At 39.5% G+C, this 19,307-nt stretch overlaps 1 protein-coding gene across 4 annotated transcripts in view; it reads left to right on the top strand.

The window, feature by feature from the left end:
• The window catches only part of CADPS2 (calcium dependent secretion activator 2), a 506,811-nt gene that overhangs the window by 192,924 nt on the left and 294,580 nt on the right, over nucleotides 1-19,307 (top strand). For all 4 annotated transcript variants that reach the window (XM_075928806.2, XM_075928789.2, XM_075928797.2 and 1 more), the window contains exon 4: nucleotides 12,361-12,441. In XM_075928806.2, coding sequence (XP_075784921.1) covers nucleotides 12,361-12,441 — 81 coding nt within the window. The remainder of the gene's footprint in view (nucleotides 1-12,360; nucleotides 12,442-19,307) is intronic.

Below are 19,307 nucleotides of genomic sequence, written 5' to 3' on the forward strand. Positions count from 1 at the left end.
CTAGAAAGACAAGAGAAATATCAGGCACTGGAATTTCAAGTGCCACGTTCAAAATATATGTACCAACAAATAATAAAAAAATCCTTTTTTTACGTTTTAAACCTTGTGAAATATTTCAGATATCGCCCACTTACTCATGTACAGATACATGTACAAAACACATCTCTTTCTTTTGCTTACCAAGAAGAAAAAAAAAAGTAGCAGCTGATCAAATCAGAAGTCTGCTTTGTATTGATTATTGTTCAGCTTTTGCTGCCTTTTAGATCCTCTCTTGAGCTCTTTGATAATTGTAATAAAAGTAAGTAAATATAATACCAGGTGTGTTTGTGGGGAAAAGGTTATTGAATGGTTATTAAAAGTAACTCATTGGTTTTCTACAGTCAGATGAATCTGTAATACTATACTGTGTATATTTAGATGGAGGACACTGCAGATGTTTAATAGCATTTTATATCTTTAGATGACACATCTTTTTTTCTTTTACAAAATTATCCTGGCTCATTCTATTAAAGAGAACATCGTGTGACAGAATTATTCACTATTACTGTTGATTTGACAGTCATTTTGTCTTTCTCAATACAGTTTTTCAAAATGAGTAAATAAGTGCTTTTAAAAATGACAGACTGATGCCTCTGATGCCTCATTTAAGGTGGTGTTGGGTGCTGTGTAGTTATACCCATCTGTCTGGCAGTAGAACCTTGACATGTAGCACTTTGCGAGCTCACTTATCCCATCAGTTGTATAAATGCTGTTTCCACAGACTTCAGTGGGAATTGCATGTTCTCAGCTCATGTGATGACTTGATCCTCTGTTATTGCAATTCCAGGCTTTTCCTGAGCATTTTTTCTGACATAGTAACTTTTTCATGTGGACAAATGATGATTATGATGTAAAACAAATTTCATCAGGGTCAGTGGTCACAATTTTTGGAATTAAGCCTCATGTACACTATTAATGTGAACAAAGCCTCATGTACACTATTAATGTGAGGTATACATGCTTGGAAATATGGAGTCTACCATGGTTTCAGAGCTTCCAGTTTGACTAATTTCAAAAATTATTCACACACTAAAAATGTATATTGCCAAGATTTCATAGAATCCAAGAAGATTAGTGTTAGAGCAAACCAACCCCCTGCTCAAAGCAGGACCAGCACTGACTAAATCATTCCAGGCAGGGCTTTCTCAAGCCTAGCCTTATAAACCTCTAAGGATGGAGATTCCGCTGCCTCCTTAGGCAACCCATTCCAGTTCTTCACTAGGAGGCTGATGAAGTAGTTTTTCCTAACATTCAACCAGACTTCCTACACTGCAGCTTGACACCATTCCTTCTAGATCTGTTATCTGCCACCAGTGAGAATATCCTGACTCCATCCTCTTTGGAACCCCTTCAGGGTTGGAGAATCTATGTTGGCTGTTCCTGATCACCTTTCTCTCCTCCAAGTGTTTCAAAATGGATTCCTTGAGGACCTGCTCCATTATTTTTCCAGGTACCGAGGTGAGGCTAAACAGAGTGTAGTTCCTCAGATCCTTCTCCTTCCTTTTTTAAAAGATGGGTGTCGTACCTCGGTGTTTTCGTACCTCGGTACCTTCGGTGGTCTGGACTGTCAGTGTCAGCGTCGTCTGGTCAGGGTTGTCCTGGCGCGCTCCTGACAGGACCTCTACTCCGTTGTTAAACTTTCGGCTGCGTGCGTAACAATCGGTACTCCCTTTATCTAGAGTGTTAGACCCCGTGCACTTGGGTCAACACAAGAGATCTCTGAGAGGCCCCGGAAACGACAGATATAGGCAAGGTTTGAAATCAATCGAGCAGGTTTATTGTCAAATGCAAAGCTCTACCAGTTGGTAACAGAGATCAGTACAATGTTACACCACTGGGCACTATGGCCCGCGTTGATAAGGTACCAACACCGGGCAGGCCTATTGCCATATAATAGATATTAACAGCAGTTAGTCAAAATTAAGCTACTGTGCACTCTGTAAGTTTAGGCAATGACACCTGCTGTTCAGGCGCCTAGTGCGCCCCCCCCAAGGTCGGCCAGAGAGCACCCTCTGCGGTGTCCTTTTATAGATAGGTACAAAAAACTTACATCATTTTTTTACGCACCAGGTTACCACCCTCTGTTGCCTAGTTACCACCCCTCACCTTATGGAAGGGGGACTTACTTACTATCCTTCATGCTGTCAATTCCGACCTGGTCCTGAACCTAGGTTGGTATGTGCATTAGTTTTTAGGGAGTTTTTGTACCAAGACATTTCTTATTAAGATGTTCCATTACTCCCCTTTGGCTTACAGTCTGTACCCAGTGCCTCCCTGTGTCCTTCCATGCTCGACCTAACTTACACAATCGCACAGTTATCAATAGGGCCTCTTTCTTGGCTCCTGTTACTGAACCAAAGTCTTGCTCACTAGATTGCAGACCTGTTGCTGTTTTCATGTTATAGGCCTCTATTTAGGCCTGCTGACTCCATGTTAGTGACCTCAACTTACTACATTCCCCCACTTTTTGTCCTTTTATGGGGAGGATGTTTACCCATCGTCCCGGAAAAGCATAATGCATGAACTGAAGGTGACCCAGTGGGCTAAACACTGTCATGTGGACACCTTTGTCATACTGTTCACACACTCATGCCCCATCTGTCCCTTAGTCTGCACATTCCCTCGTACGACTGATGGACAGATTTTATTTTCCAATTCTTTTCAGTCCCTTATGGTGGGCCTGGGAATGTTAGACCCAGGACTGTACTGAGAAATGCAGGTTTTTTGATTGAGTTTTAACAGGCTTTTCAAATAATTAATATGGAAATGGTGTATCTTTTGTAGAGTATTTAGGCATATTTGCTCAGTGCACCTATGTATATATGGCATAACCTTATAGCCATTTGTAACTTGGTATTGTGATTTGGCTCGTGTGGTACTGCTGATAGCCATACACTTCAATTAGGGCATATACAATTACCATTTGTACTATTATTAATAGTAGACTGAGTGTTTTTTAGTGATTTTAAATACTGGGATAGACATTGTTAGAGTGTGTCCCTCAAGATTATATATATAAGAAGCAAAACAGAAATTTGGAGTAGTGACATTATAAATGAGGCCTTTTATAATAAATGTTTTGTACTCCATTACTACCCAGTACTGTCCATTCATGTTATACATCAGCCTTACTGCCGGTGGTCACCCTCTGCAATAGACTTTGCTAGGCAGGAACCAGGAATGGCTAGCGTCTCTGTTCCATTGGTCGCAGTGCTTTGTGACACACCAGTCAGTTGTTTCCAGACAACTTACTGAATGGACAGTAACCAGTTTATTAATTATTGCTGTGTCGGGATTCAGTATTGGTCCTAGACACTAAACAAAATTGTTTGGAATAATATGTGCCTCGGTTTAGGTTTAATGTCACTGATCCAAATCATGATGGGTAATAACAGGGATTTGTTTTTTAACCCAAGTTGTAGTTTTATACACTTAATTTTCTTTTGTGATTTTCTATCCTTTTTTTTTAAACCCTTTTTTATATTTGCTCCTATTTGTTGATTTTTCACCTATTATGGCTAAACAATTTAGCAATGCTATGCGCATTGTAAATGGTGTACAGCAAAAATACAATAATAATACAGTGATATAGCAACAGTAGTGGTACAGCAAACAACATTTGGTTTTACATAATAGCCAAGTTTAAATTAACTAACAATGATTTCTAGCTGATTGCCAACTTAATTGTCCATATATGGGACATTGAGGTGAACAGTCTTTTATTTATAAAGTACTTCATTTTTCTTCTCTTTTCTTGATGCTTAGGCATTTCTTCACTGCGTGCTGCTATCTTTTAGTGTTTTTGTGCTGTGATATCGTCTAGTGTTTTTGATCTGTAGGATAAACCTTACAAAACTTCAGTTAGTTGACATAATACAAGTTTTTCTTTACATCTGTCTTGTTTTTAGTAACTTAAATTTAATAAACAGGTTAGTTGAGTTTGTTTATAATAGGGATCAAGTCTTTTATAATACAACTAAACTTTTGCAATTGTTGTACAGATATTTATTTTCACTGGAGGTTTATTACCAATTTTGTCTTCCAAATATAATGCTTAACTGCTAAAATAGATACTTACAATGTTCCATGAGATGGTGTATTGCTTTTCCATCAAAGTGTTTAACAATGTTACCAAGTTTATAGAGTTAATTTCCTTGTGATACCAATTCCACTTTTGTAAACTGTTTAAAAGCACAAAAGTTAACAACTATTTTCCTTTAATATTCTATAAAAGAAAACAATTTATATCAAAATGAATTTTTAAAACAGGTGTATGTAAATACTTTGAAAATATTAAACATTTATTATGGTTTGTTGTGTTAGGAGTTCAAGGTGGAAACCTGTTGAAAAAGTTTGGTTAGCTTTTTGCATTATTGCTATACTATTCTTATAACTGCATTTAAAAGTAAAAACAAGGTTATAAAATCCATACTAAAATTGACATTTTGTTAATGTTACCTGAACCTTAATATTGGACCTTTAATGTTAAGGGTCTGGTCTCCCTTACATTTTCTTTGAATTAAAATATAAAAAAAAAATAAAAAACTTTGATTAATAAAAGAAAAAAAATTGTTTGCAATTGCATTCTTTGTTGAGACATGAAATATATGTAACTCTGAAAAAAAATAGTATTCATAAAATGATTATAAAATAGTGTGGTACCACATTTTAAAAAAAGTATAAAAATTGACTTTTGTTGCAACACGTGACATACAACAAAAACAACATACATGACATACAGGACAACTCACAATTTAAAAACAAATGGCTCCAACATTACATTTATAACTGTACAAAATAAGAAAAAAAATTAAACATTTAAATCAGCAAATTATTACCTTATTTAAAACTATTAATAAAAATGATATCAATTTCTATTAATATTTGCCAAATATGTTGTATTAAATTAGTAACTTATGGCATTGCTCTTTACTTTATATTAAGCTTTATTTTAAAACTCTGCTATACAGGTGTACTGAAATAAAAAAGAAACCCATGTTTCAAATAAAAGTTAATAGTTAGAAGCAGAGTCTGCATGTCTATTGCTTAGCAACCTTATCTTCTGGAAAGTTGGGAGTCATTCCAGCTGTTGCATTTCTGATGGGTTAAAATAATTAATTTATGGGAATTATTTAAACGGGAAAAAAAATTACCTTATTTTTCTTTGTTTCCTATTTTGTTTTATTTTTAACCTCTTTTTATTTTAAAAATTTGTATAAAAACTAACTTTCCTCGAGTCAAGAGCGTTTAACTCTTAAATTTCTCTTAAAATACAGGCAGCAGCAAATTAAGCAAACTGAGAGGCTATAAAGGATAAAAATATTTCAAAAGAAGAGTGCATTTTAGCTGAGTGCAGAGTATGCTTTCATGGGTTAAAGTAGTTGGAAACCTGCACTCTGGATTTTTATCCTGACTCTAAGATTAGAGTGTGGGTAGTTACCTGCGCTTGTAAAAACTGAATTTGTTCCCCCGGTGTCTGTTGTTCTTGTCTGCATGCTAGATGAATTGTGGGAGTGCCCATACATGCTGCACTTAACTGTTTTGGGGCAACTCCATGTGTTAATGCATCAGTTCTTGTTAGCCTGTTTAATCTTGCTTTTTCACTTTGAAATTCTTTTTTACTGACATTCTTGCAATCAAGTCGCAGCTCCTGTCTCTTAGTGTGCTCTGTGAACTGTTCCATTTTATCCTTCATTTTATTTACTAATTCAGTGACAGTATTGCTTGCTACTTCTCCCTCTTGTGCACTTACTTTTCCCATTCTGACAGGCACCAGTCTAGGTCTCAGTTTAAGTTCAACTGGAACCTGGCTTTTATCATATGTTTGTGGTTGCAATGCAGTGGACCCCGTTTCAGCTTTCACATTTTCCAGGGCTACCACTGATAATTTCTGTCCCATGGCTTCAGGTACTGTGAAAGTTCTTAAAGGCTGTTGCTTTGCTAGGGACGGCACTTTTCTCTTTTGCAAAGTTGCTTCTTTTACTTCCCCTATCTGTTCCATTACCAGGGAGGCTAGCGGTGTGGCAGGCTGTTTAAGCCATCTCACTGCCATAGACATAAGTTGCAAAATCCTAGGCTTTTTAGTACTATTACTCTTTTTCAGCGCTTCAGTTTCTGCCATGGCTTCACATCTACCGGTTTCTGCATACTCTTTTTTAAACTCATATGGCCCTCCTTTTTTAGCAATCTAACGGGTCCATATTTCATCAAAACCTAACAGGGTTATAAGGGAATGTAGATGGGGGTTACCTAACTCGTGATTTTCTGCCATTTTAGATGTTAGATTGCAAACAGATAAACAGAACTGTTAGCCTTCTTACCAGATCAGCGGTCGGGGTCACCAGTGTCGTACCTCGGTGTTTTCGTACCTCGGTACCTTCGGTGGTCTGGACTGTCAGCGTCGTCTGGTCAGGGTTGTCCTGGCGCGCTCCTGACAGGACCTCTACTCCGTTGTTAAACTTTCGGCTGCGTGCGTAACAATCGGTACTCCCTTTATCTAGAGTGTTAGACCCCGTGCACTTGGGTCAACACAAGAGATCTCTGAGAGGCCCCGGAAACGACAGATGCAGGCAAGGTTTGAAATCAATCGAGCAGGTTTATTGTCAAATGCAAAGCTCTACCAGTTGGTAACAGAGATCAGTACAATGTTACACCACTGGGCACTATGGCCCGCGTTGACAAGGTACCAACACCGGGCAGGCCTATTGCCATATAATAGATATTAACAGCAGTTAGTCAAAATTAAGCTACTGTGCACTCTGTAAGTTTAGGCAATGACACCTGCCGTTCAGGCGCCTAGTGCGCCTCCCCCCAAGGTTGGCTGGAGAGCACCCTCTGCGGTGTCCTTTTATAGACAGGTACAAACAACTTACATCATTTCTTTACGCACCAGGTTACCACCCTCTGTTGCCTAGTTACCACCCCTCACCTTATGGAAGGGGGACTTACTTACTATCCTTCATGCTGTCAATTCCGACCTGGTCCTGAACCTAGGTTGGTATGTGCATTAGTTTTTAGGGAGTTTTTGTACCAAGACATTTCTTATTAAGATGTTCCATTACTCCCCTTTGGCTTACAGTCTGTACCCAGTGCCTCCCTGTGTCCTTCCATGCTCGACCTAACTTACACAATCGCACAGTTATCAATAGGGCCTCTTTCTTGGCTCCTGTTACTGAACCAAAGTCTTGCTCACTAGATTGCAGACCTGTTGCTGTTTTCATGTTATAGGCCTCTATTTAGGCCTGCTGACTCCATGTTAGTGACCTCAACTTACTACAATGGGTACTACATTTACCTTTCTCCAATGATCCGGGACCTCCCCCAACTGCCACAGGTTTTTAAGGATACTGGCCAATATTCTGCTATAACATCAGCCAAGTCTCTCAGCGCTCTCAGATGCATTATATCCAAGATTTTGTTTCACCCTTTTTTGGGTGTAAAACCCAAGTAATTTGTAATGTTTATATAATGTCATTGCGAACTTGCTTGCTTGCTTTAGTATCCCAAAAGCAGAAAATCTGCATTTAAGAATAGATTTATCAGGTCAGAAAGAGAACCAGTACTTCAGAATTAATAAACAATCCCATGAAGAGAACAAACCAATAAATGCATATGATGGAGGAAAAATAATTGAAGTTTGAAAAATAGATTTCAGCATTAAACTTAATTGTAATCATTTAATTTTCCAATCTTCTCTTTTTATTGGATTTTTCCTTCTAAAACTGGTTAGTTCCTAAAGAGTTTTATAATAGCAATAAATTACAGCCCTGAAAAATACAATTGCAAGAAACACAGGAGACTTACAGTATCTGAACATCTACGGTTCTCTGGTTTACTTCCCTCAATCTGTCAACAGACCACAATGAGTCAATAAGTAGCTGAAATATTTATTTCCAGTTCACAATGTACCTTTTTCATCTGAATCCCACATTATTGAATTCACAGTTTCTGTGCATATGTGTCCATGTAAATAGAGTACACAATGCCTGGACTTTTAACTTTGTATTAAATCTGAAGGAAATAATGAATAATCAAAATGATTCTATCTGATTCACAAAGCCACATACCCACAGAGCAAGCTTCACACTATCTTCAAACTATTTTTGCATATACCAAAGCAATATGCTGTATGGTCCAATATGGAATTCTTCTACAAACCTCTGGGACAACAAGTTTGGAAAAAGGGAAACAATTGTTTTAGAGTTGTGGGTCCTTGAGTTCCTAGAAATGAATATAGAAGAAAATGCATTTTAAGTTCAGCTCAGCAAATCAATTTAAATGGAACTGCATGATTTAGATCTAAAATGTTTGATTTGAGGGGCGAGAATAGGGCTATGGACAGCACATGACAGAAGGAATTTTGTGCATAAATGAGTGAAAAGTCTGAGGCTGTTCAGTTAAAGGGAATAACTAGGTCTGCTCAAATTCAGGCCAGGACAGTGAATGTAGTTGTTGATTAGTCTTGTGGTGTATCTGCACAATTGTTTATTATGAAAAGAGAGTTGGATATATGGTGTGAAACTTTCACACCTGCTTCATACAAATGAAGAGACCATAGTGGCATCAAGGGGCTTGAAAAGGGCCCAAGGAGAATCCCACCAGCACAGAATCTTGAGGACCCTGGCATAAATGTCAAGACAAGATCAAAAGACAACTTCAGGGCCCATTTAAGGATGCTTTATTGACGTTCCCCTATCAGAGTGTGTCGGTGTGCTGTGGCTGAGGAGCAGGAGGGAGGAATCCACAGTGCGCAGCCCAGCTGGGCTTTAGGAGGGAGTCAGAGTGGGAGACTGGAAGCCCTAGGACTCAGCTGGGCTGCTGGTGGGGGGGAATCTGCCTGGTGGGCTGGCAGGGCAGAGAGTGGGGCTGGCAGTAGGGGGGCCAGAAATGACCTCCCTGGTCTGGCAAAATCCCTCATCCAGGACCAATCAGGTCAAGGGCACTGGACCAGGAGGTCCAAACTGTAGCTCACTCACCTGATGTCTCTAACTTTCTCCCTTGGCCATCAGACTGAACTGCCGGAGAGGTAGTGGTTGGCTATCTTAGGTGGGTATCTCTCACTAACCTCCCAGTGTAGCAGGGCCCCAACTGGTCATCATGGCTAATGATAACTGGTGAACATTATGTACTGTGGCAGCTGCCAGCCACTCAAAAAACACAGAAGCAAGTAATTGGTGTGGCAGAAATGAGAAGGGGCCCCCAAAGCACAGATGTGTTTAAAATACTTTGAATTCAGTCATAAATTTAAAAAGCAAATGTGTTGCTTGAAATGTAACTTTACATTAATATGGAATTTAAAAGTTACAAAAAAACTAATTTAACATTAATGAAATCTTCAGGGGGAAGAGTGAGCTTTAGCAATTATGGATTTGAAGAACTATGATTTCTGCCAGGTCAATATTACCATTTGTACGTAATTAAAATGTTTCAATTTCTTTTATGAATGATATTTGACATACTATATGTGTTAGGATCTCAAACAAACTTCATAAATTTAGTGGCAATATGACTACCTCTTCAAGTTCTTGTACTTTGGCCACATTTTTCACATGGTGCCATTTCTTTTTGCTGTCAAAATGCATGAACATATGTTTGGTCCCTGAGGTAAAATAAGAGTAAACACAAGATATTTACAAATGGAATTACAAAACATGCTGTATTTCAACCTCTAAAAAACATATGGATGATGATTCATTAGCTCTGTGCTTTCTTTCTATATTATATGTGTACACACACACACACACACACAATATATATATATATATAATGTTGTAAACTGAGCAAAACAATGTGCTGTTGATCTGACCTGTACTTCTTATTCAGATAAACTCACATTGAAGTCAATTTTGCCTGGGTAAGGGCTATTATAGCAGAATCTGCCTAACCAGAATGACTTCCAGAAATGTGATCTTAGTTGCTGCTTAGGTAGGATTCCTTGTTAATAGAGGATGTCATTGCAACAGTAATGCTGACCATGGAGCTAAAGCTGTAGAAATATAGAACTAGCTCAACTGGGTCAGACAAGCCATTCATATTCAGTATACACTATAAGTTGCCTCAGTATACATCTGTTCTTCACTAAAGTCATTGACACTTGTAGGAACTGATGCGTTATAAGTCCTCCTGCTAATTGCGCGTAAGTAACGCAAAAATTTTTTGCGCAAATGGAAGTCAGCTACAGGAAAAAAAATGCCCCACTTTAAGTTGTTTTGCTAGAAGTCCAAGTTTTTTTGGAACATATCTTGGACTTACAGCAAGGACGGCCTGTCACTGTCCTTGTCTAGTACCAAACGCTGTAGAAGGAAGTCTAAGAAAAATAACTGCAGTAGCCAGTTATTATTTCTCTTAACTAGTCTCTTGCACAATCGCCCCCAGTCTTCTCCTCATTCTTAGTTGCAGTGTTCTGACCAAGACTCAATATTCCCTCCACTTCACTTTCCAGTCCCAAGTTCCCTGGTTCCTTGTTCCAATATACTTCCCTCACCTCTCTGCAAGTTTGTGACTCTCGTCCTCTCTACTTTTGCATCAGGCATCCTTCTTCTCCATTCTGCTTGGGTTCAGCAGCAAATCAGACTTCAGAAGAGCCTCCATGTTCTCAGTTCAGGGACCTGAACATGGCATGACCTTCAGCAGCCCAAAACTGTAATTGCAGGGAAGGTGCTGCTCAGCCCTAAGTTGGAGCATGTTCCATAAATAGAATCTTGAGGAATTTAGCTATTAAAAATGACCATGTGTAAACTGAGATTTTTTTCAAAGGCTTATAATTTGACTCCATATGTGTTGGTTTTTCACAGGGCCGGCAAAAGACACCCCCCTCCCCCCAGTACACAGACTATTCCCCTGCCAATTCAAGTCCCTATTCCAAAGCTCAAAGCAATAGAGCTGTTCAAAAATATTTTTGAACACAGGCATCAGTTTTTCCCCTAACTCTTATTGTCAGTGAATGAACTATTTTGGTGGAAATTTTGTCCAGAAAAAAAAATCAGACACTTAGCATAGAAAATGTCAGCCCACAATGGTTCAATTTTGGCTAAGTTATAAACTGAAAAGAGGGTCTTATAAATTGAAGTGTTGTGTAACCTTAGTAGTGAGTGATACCAGCCCTATCTATAATAATAATAAAAATACCTTTGCTCTTTTAGGAGATAGGAGAGAGAGTAAAATATTTTGGGGAGAAATTGAATGAAAAACTTAAGCTAGAGAGAAGTATGCAGATGGCAAAAATAATTGATTGACAGAAAGTATTTGTTAGTGTGTTAATAGAATTAGGAGGTTTCTTGAGTGTGTCCAGGCAGAACGGCATGTATCAGAAGACCTGGTAGCAAGGAGCAGCCAGGTTTTGAAAGTAATAAACTAGAATGTGTTGCAGTGGCTGGGAGGTTTGGGCAGTGTGGTGGAACAAGGTTAAAAAAAGTGTCTCTTTCTGCCTGTCTCTCCTGCATGCTTTTGTTTTTTTGGGGATAAATAAGTGAGTCGCTGATGGGAATTGTCATTCTAGTTACAATGGAAAAGCATTATCAAACAGGAATGATTTGCAGTGTTTTCTGGAGATTATGGGTTAATCTAATCTCTTAACGCATTCCCGTACTAACAGCCAGTTAAAATGGTTCATGTGATTTTTAAAATGGCACTGACAGTTCTGTTTCTATAATATTAGTTTTATCTCTCTCCATCCCCCGTCTTTTTTTGTTACTCTCACTTAGTGTATCTGTCTCAAAGGTAGACTGTAAGGTTCTTTGTTAACTTCCAAAATTGCTTTTTGGGAGATAGAATGAAAGCTTATATCCTAATAATGGGGACAATAATGGGAATTTTTAACTACAGCCATTCTATATAACTCTGTATGTCAGAGCTCTAGTGGCTAATGCCTCTGTGATTATTTACATCTGTAGTTGTCATATATTCAGTGTTATAGCTATGTTGATTCCACAGTATTAGAGAGAGGGTAATTAGATAATACCTTTCATTGAGTTGAGCTATCTTTTGAGCTTACCCAGAGCTGAAGAACTCTATGTAAGGTGGAAATATTTGTCTCTGTCATCAACAGATGTTAGTCCAATAAAAATAGCTAATATTACCTCACCCACCTTGTCTGTCTAATGATGATGCATTGTCATGATTTATTACAAATGGAAATTTTCTTGCATTTCTGATGTCAGACTTTTATTGTTTGTGTAGCATTTTACTGTAAATAGAGAACATTTGAAGCTTTTCTGTTACTTCCTTATGATGAAATACATTATTTTTATATAATTAAAGCTACCAACTTACTATAGCTTGCCCACATGATTAATTTTGTATTTTGTGTGTTCTGTATTGAAGCTGGATAATGCAGATGAACAAGCAGCTCAGATCAGACGTGAACTAGATGGACGTCTACAATTGGCAGAACAAATGACAAAGGTAAATGATCATAGTCATATTCATGCCTACGATTTTAAATTGTGTCTGAGTGTATACACACTATAGCCTTCTAAATTATAACTATTGATCCTTTTTAAAAGGTATATTAAGCAAATGGGGGCAGTTATACTGTGCAGCAGTTTGGAACAACAGGCTAGTTCCAGTGTAGTGCATGCGCTCATCGATACTTGCATTCTCTTTCTTTCTCTCTCTCTCTCTCTCTCTTCCTCCCCACCCCACAGCTTTCCTTGATACTTTGTATATACAGTAATGTGATCTGATTTTGCCACTGCCAGCAAGCTTCATGAGAGAGAAGAGTGTGTGTGGTTTGTACACACATGAGTATGATCTGGTATAAAATTGGTAGCAGGCCAAGTTTGGGATGGATTTTGGCACTACAAGTAGCAAAGCCATCAGAGTTGTGCAGGCCATCCTAAAGAGTATAGATTAGAAGGAATTGTTTTATAAATACTTTAGAAAATTAGATCTATTTTTATATCCCTCAAGCTACAAAACCAGGTCAGAGTGCACCAATGACCTGGTAATGCACACCAGCAGGGTCCCTAGGACAACTAGTGAATGGCAGGCTAATTCAGGGTAGATTCACAAACTCAACTTGCTGTGTACTAAACGTTTGTGTAGACAGTCCTATATAGTTACTATGACCCAGATCATATTCTTTCATGTTAAAAACTGTGTGGGAGATAAGGAGTAAATCTCTGGCAGTCTTGGGTCCTTGTATCACAGGCCACATCACCCCATGGTTGTGGACAGGATTTTCCAGTTATAGAGGGGTCCACGTGAGCTTCCCAAAACCGAGTATTCCTTGAGAGGCACTGGGCCATTAACAAGAAACTTCTGTACTAGTTCTGTCCCCTGGTAGCTCTAATGGCTATCCCAACCATATATATGATTTGCTCTGTGTGTATTTAAAAACACTTTTCTTCTTGGAACTCTTGTTAGTCTTTAAGTCAGAAATTTCTAAAAGGAGTACAACTATCACATTCTTATTCACAAGATGTGAACTGTCAGAGCTTGCTTATAAACATCATCACCTTTAAAGCTATGCCAGGTATGGTTGAAGATGGGTAAAAATGGTTTGTTTGTTTGTTTTTTTCCACACAGTGCCACCAACCTAGTGGCTCAACAGTACAATTCAATTTACTGTTCCATTAAGACTACAGTTCAAGACTAGTTTCTTGAACTCCGAGAAATACAGGTGTAAGATATTCCCAGATGGCTTTTGTTTTTAACTGTCAAAACTAGAAATTATGATTTTTTTTCCTTGAAAGTTGGCTTTATCAACAGTGATCTTACTTAAAAAGAATGACAGTAATACAGTCTTTGGTAATCAACATATATTTTTAAAGCTTTCCCAACACAAGATATTTTAAGATCTGATCCATTTTTCTATAAAAATTGCATATTAATTTTTATTATTAGAGTTCATGATTATATACCAGGTATCTATATTATCAAAAAAGATTAACTACTCTGCCTAGTGAATGCAAGAATTTTAGAAAATGTTGATCTGGGATAGGATAGAGTCATGCAGGAAGGCAAATTACAATATTTATTATCTCTTTCTAGATGACCCAACTTAGAAACTTCTATTAAAGTATTTTTCTGGCAATGAACTTTTATCTATATTAGCAAATATTTCAACAGTTTAGAGAGCTTTTTGCTTTCCTGTAAATCAGGGTGAGGAACCTTTTATCTCTCAGGGATCACTGCCCCACAGGAAAGAAAAAAAACAGTCCTGGGCCACACATAGCCCCAAGGGGGCAGTAGCTTGTGACTTTCCCTACCCTCCAGAGTGAAACCAAAAATTAGGCTTCAGGATGTGGGAGGAAGCTCTAGACTGAGGCAGGATTTGAAGTCCAGGAAGAGGTGAGGGCTCTAGTTGGAGGTATGGGCTCTGGAAAGTGGAATTTATAGTGAAGGAGAGGGGCTGTGGACTGGGGGCAAGGGATTTGGATTTTGGGAGGGATCTTAGGGTTGAGGCAGGGGTTGGAGTTAGGGATGTAAATGGCTACTCAAGTAGTCGACTACTGGATAAGCCTAGGCTTATTGCGTAGTCGAGTCACTACTTGACTACTTGCTTCTCCCTCCCCCGTTGCTGCCTCTGTATCAGGGTTACCGCAAAGGGGGGAAGCAGGAAACTGGTGCTGGGAGGAGCCAGCTTAAAAGCCAGTTCCCCCCAGCACTGCCTCTGTGATGGGCAGGAAGGGGCAGGATAGGCAGAGCTGCAGCGGTCCCAGGGTTGGTACGGAGCTACCCCACAGATATCCCTTCTGTGGCTCTGCAGAGCGCTTCCCCTTATCAATTGTGTGGTTGATACAAATTGTATTGACTACATGATTAGCCAATTACTTGCTCCTTAGCATGCTTAGCTGGTGGGTCAGAGGGAATATGAGTTCCAACTGGGATGTGGCTCTGAAGCATGGCTGCGGACAGGACAGAGGTATGGAGTGCAGGAGGGGGTGAGGGCTCCAGGAGGGGGTTGGGGTGTGGGTGTGGGATCTGGGGGAGAGGGTGTAAGAGAGGGTTTGGGATGTGGGCTTCACCCAGACTGCACTAACCTTAGGTGGCTCCCAGTCAACCTTGTGGCAGAGCTAATGCAGGTTCTTTCCTCCCCTGGCTTCATGTAGCTCCTAGAAGCAGCTGCCATGTCTGGCCCCTTGGTGGCGGACAGTGTTTCCCCCTAAACTGTGGGGTAGCACAGTTCCGCAGGTGATTGATCAGTCCCATTGAGTCAGTAAGCTCTGTGCCTGGAGCTCTGAGCCTCTGACTGGGTGGGACTGATTAGTCACCTATGAAGCTTAGTGGGGACACTGGCAGAGGAGCCATGCCATCTCTGGCTATGTGTACACTGCCGAGGGTTTTTTGTTTGTTTGATTTTTTTTGTAGCAGAACATATGCAAATTGCGCTCTCATTTGCATATCTTCTGCCAATCCTTTTTGCGGAAGAGGTTTTGCCACTAAAAAGCCTCATGTAGATGGGGCCATTTGTCGGGAAAAAACCTTTTTGCACAAGATCCTGTAAACCTCATATTTTGAGGAATAAGGGATCTTGAGCAAAAAGGGTTTTTTTTTTCCTCCAACAAATGGCTCTGTCTACATGGGGATTTTTAGTGGCAAAACCTCTTCCGCAAAAAGGATCGGCGAAGCATAGCAAATGACGGTGATTTGCATATCTTCTGTTACAAGAAAAAGCAGTGTTGACATAGCCTCTGTGTGGTGCACACACCCACACGCACTGTCCCCATCACTCCCATTGGCCATGGTTCTCAGCCAGTGGGAGCTGCAGAGTGGGCACTGGTAGTGGGCCAGCATGTGGAGCATCCGTGGCCCTCCCTCCACCTCAGGGCCACAGAGATGTGCTGGCAAGCCAGATCTCATGGCTCCCGCCCTACGGGGGTCTCTTGAGGCTCAGGGCGAGACTTGCTGCAGGATGGATTAAATGAAACAGAGGGCAAGATCTGTCCTGGAGGCCACAGGTACCCCACCACTCCTGTAAATATTCACTTCACAATAAAAATTATCCATTTTACATGAGTATCTTTTTACTCTGTCACTGTCTGATGTTAGCCATAAGTATTGGCTCTCTGTAGAATATTTGAGTCACAACAATATGCAATAATGTTGAAATGCTAGTGCCAGTCTCCTGGCCAAACTCCAGCTCATGTAATCCTATTCAATCATTCAATTATCTGTCCAATTTATCACCTACTTTCACCTGTCTATTATTTTTCAGTCTTCAAAATGAGCAATCTAATGCTACATTTCAGTAATGGGTGGATTGTTCCCTAAGACATAGGGGACAGTTTTGGCTAGGGATGTGAATGGTTAACAGGTTACCTGGTAACCATCACCATAATGGATGATGCTCACTGGGTATTGGTTAACCCGTACCTGGAAGCATCCCACAGCCTGCCATGGGCGAAGGGCTGCTCTAGCCCCTCAGGGATCAGGAGCTGGAACTTCCTGTGCAGGGCAGGCTGGAAGCAGAAGCTGCCCCTCTTCCCGCCCCCTCCCCTTCATCCCCGCACTTGGGGCTGGCCTCCCAGCATGGGATCCCACATAATCAGTTAACTGGTTACACCAAAGGTTTAATTGGTTAACTGATTAACCAGGATTTTACTTCCCTAGTTTTAGCCTTGGTTCCGTCTCCTATAGGTCACTGGCTGCATGCAAGGATCCGCAGATCTGCAAATGGCTGGGACAGAATTTCCTATGCACAGAAACATTGTAGAGTTCAAATAAACCATCCTACAATGCCCCTCTTGTAGTGTACAGGGTGTGGTTGGGCAATATGGGGGACTTACTAACTGCTATAGGGGTATACTGGTAGCTTGCGGGAAGGCTGCTAACTAAGCTTCATTAGGACAGACGATCCTTCCTTCTCCACTGAAGTTCTATTTTGTATCCTTTTCACCTAACCATTGCCTTTCTATCACAGTAAGAATGAAGTGGCAAGTACTTTCACCTACTTCAATAGGTAGGAAGGCACATCTTAGGGGGAGGTGGTATATAAATGCTTGTGTGCATATAGGGTGACCATATACATATATGATAAAGATCTATTAAATATCTCTCAGACATGAGAGTGATAATCACCAATGATCAGAGAATCTCACACACAAATAGAAAAAAGAACTCCCTATTGCTTATTTTTACATAGCTTTTATTTATTCATTTTGATAGGTATATATGCTGATAACCATGAAGTAACATTCACCAAGTTTGGCATTTTATATTAAATGCTTTATTTTTTAAGTTTGCTTATATTTCATAGAACACTAGAATTGGAAGGGACTTCAAGAGGTCATCGAGTCCAGTCCCCTGCCCTCATGGCAGGACCCAGTACAATCTAGACCATCCCTAATAGATGTCTTAAATATCTCCAGAGATGGAGATTCCACAACTTCCCTAGGCAATTTATTCCGGTGTTTAACCACCCTGACAGTTAGGAAGTTTTTCCTAATGTCCAACCTAAACCTCCCTTGCTGCAGTTTAAGTCCATTGCTCTTGTCCTATCCTCAAAGGCTAAGGAGAACAATTTTCCTCCCTCCTCCTAGTACCCTTTTAAATACCTCAAAACTGCTATCGTGTCCTCTCTGTCTTCTCCTTTCCAAACTAAACAAGCCCAATTCTTTCAGTCTTCCTTCATGGGTCATGTTGTCTAGACCTTTAATCTTTCTTGTTGCTCTTCTCTGGACCTTCTCCAATTTCTCCACATCTTTCTTTAAATGTGGTGCCCAGAACTGAGCACAATACTCCAATTGAGTCCTAATCAGTACAGAGTAGAGCGGAAGAATGACTTCTCATTACTTTCTCACAAGACTCCTGTTAAAATATGATTCTAAGGTGCATTCTTTTTTTGCAACAGCATCACGCTGTTGACTCATATGGTCCACTATGACCCCTAGATCCCTTTCTGCCATACTCCTTCCTAGACAGTTGCTTACCATTCTGTATGTGTGAGACTGATTGTTCCTTCCATTTGTCCTTATTAAACTTCATCCTGTTTACCTCAGACCATTTCTCCAATTTGTCCAGATCATTTTGAATTATGACCCTATCCTCCAAAAAAGTTGCAACCCCTCCCAGCTTGGTACAGTAGACTTCCGATAATCTGGAACCTATGGGACCTAGGTGGTGCCGGATTATCAGATATGCCGGACTATCAGGAGGTACTATAAGCTGGTTATATATATACTGTATACATTATATACTGTATATAAAGTGTTCTTAACCCTTTTTAATCGTACATACTGTATACAGTATACTGTAATGTTTTAGTTTTTTTAAGCCTTTTTTACCCTTTTTGCTCAGTTCAGCTGCTGCCGCTGTTACCTTGTGACTCATTTTTTTCCGAAGCTCACTCACTAGGCTCTTGCCATTTTGATGCCGGACTATCAGGAGTGCTAAACTATTGGATGCTGGACTATTGGAGTTTTACTGTATCATCTGCAAACTTAATAAGTGTACTCTCTATGCCAATATCTATTTAATAAATAGATAAATATAATATCTAGCAAAATTTGTTTATTTTGACCTTAAAGAAACTTAAACTATGCATTCTTCTTAAGCTGCATTTTGACTTAGCCTTTACTTTCAAAAGTTTAGGGAGAGCGTTTTAGCCATAGTCTGCATCATGTTGTCCATAGTTCCTTTCTCTAATAGCATGAGTCTGAGCCAGTGGAAAATGTCTTTGACCTTTTAAATTGATATACAATCTGCCTAGCAATGTTGACTTCATAACGGGGCTTTATTAAACTTTTATTCCTTATAAAGTTTTATTAAGTCTAGCCAGGATTATAATACACATTAATAGTCTAGCCTTATGTAATTTAACAGGATCATAGCAGAGTCTAATTGGGAAGTGCTTATCTATAGAATGTGGAATTCAGTGGCATCTTGTAGAATTCAATGGCAGGGCATAATTCACTATTAGTTCCATAGAATTTTTCATAAGGGAGACTGTACGAGAGGAGGCTACTTCATTGCCATGTATGGCAGCCCTTTTTTCCCATTCCATATCCTATGGTAATTATCAGATATTCATTTTAGGGCTATCAAGTGATTAAAAATTGTGATTAAAATAATTAATCATGATTAATGGTGTGATTAATCACACTATTAAACAACAAAATAATTATTTAAATATTTTGGATGTTTTCTAAATTTTCATGATTTACAGAATAAAAAGAGTGCAGTGCTCACTTTATTTTTTCAGTACAAATATTTGCTTTGTAAAAAAACAAAGGAAATAATATTTTTTTCAGTTCTTGTCATACAACTACAGGCAGTCCCTGGGTTATGTACAAGATAGGGACTGTAGGTTTGTTCTTAAGTTAAAT

This window comes from Pelodiscus sinensis, chromosome 1 (assembly GCF_052426305.1).
Source record: "Pelodiscus sinensis isolate ZL-2025 chromosome 1, ASM5242630v1, whole genome shotgun sequence".
In the NCBI taxonomy this organism is placed as follows: Eukaryota; Metazoa; Chordata; order Testudines; family Trionychidae; genus Pelodiscus; species Pelodiscus sinensis.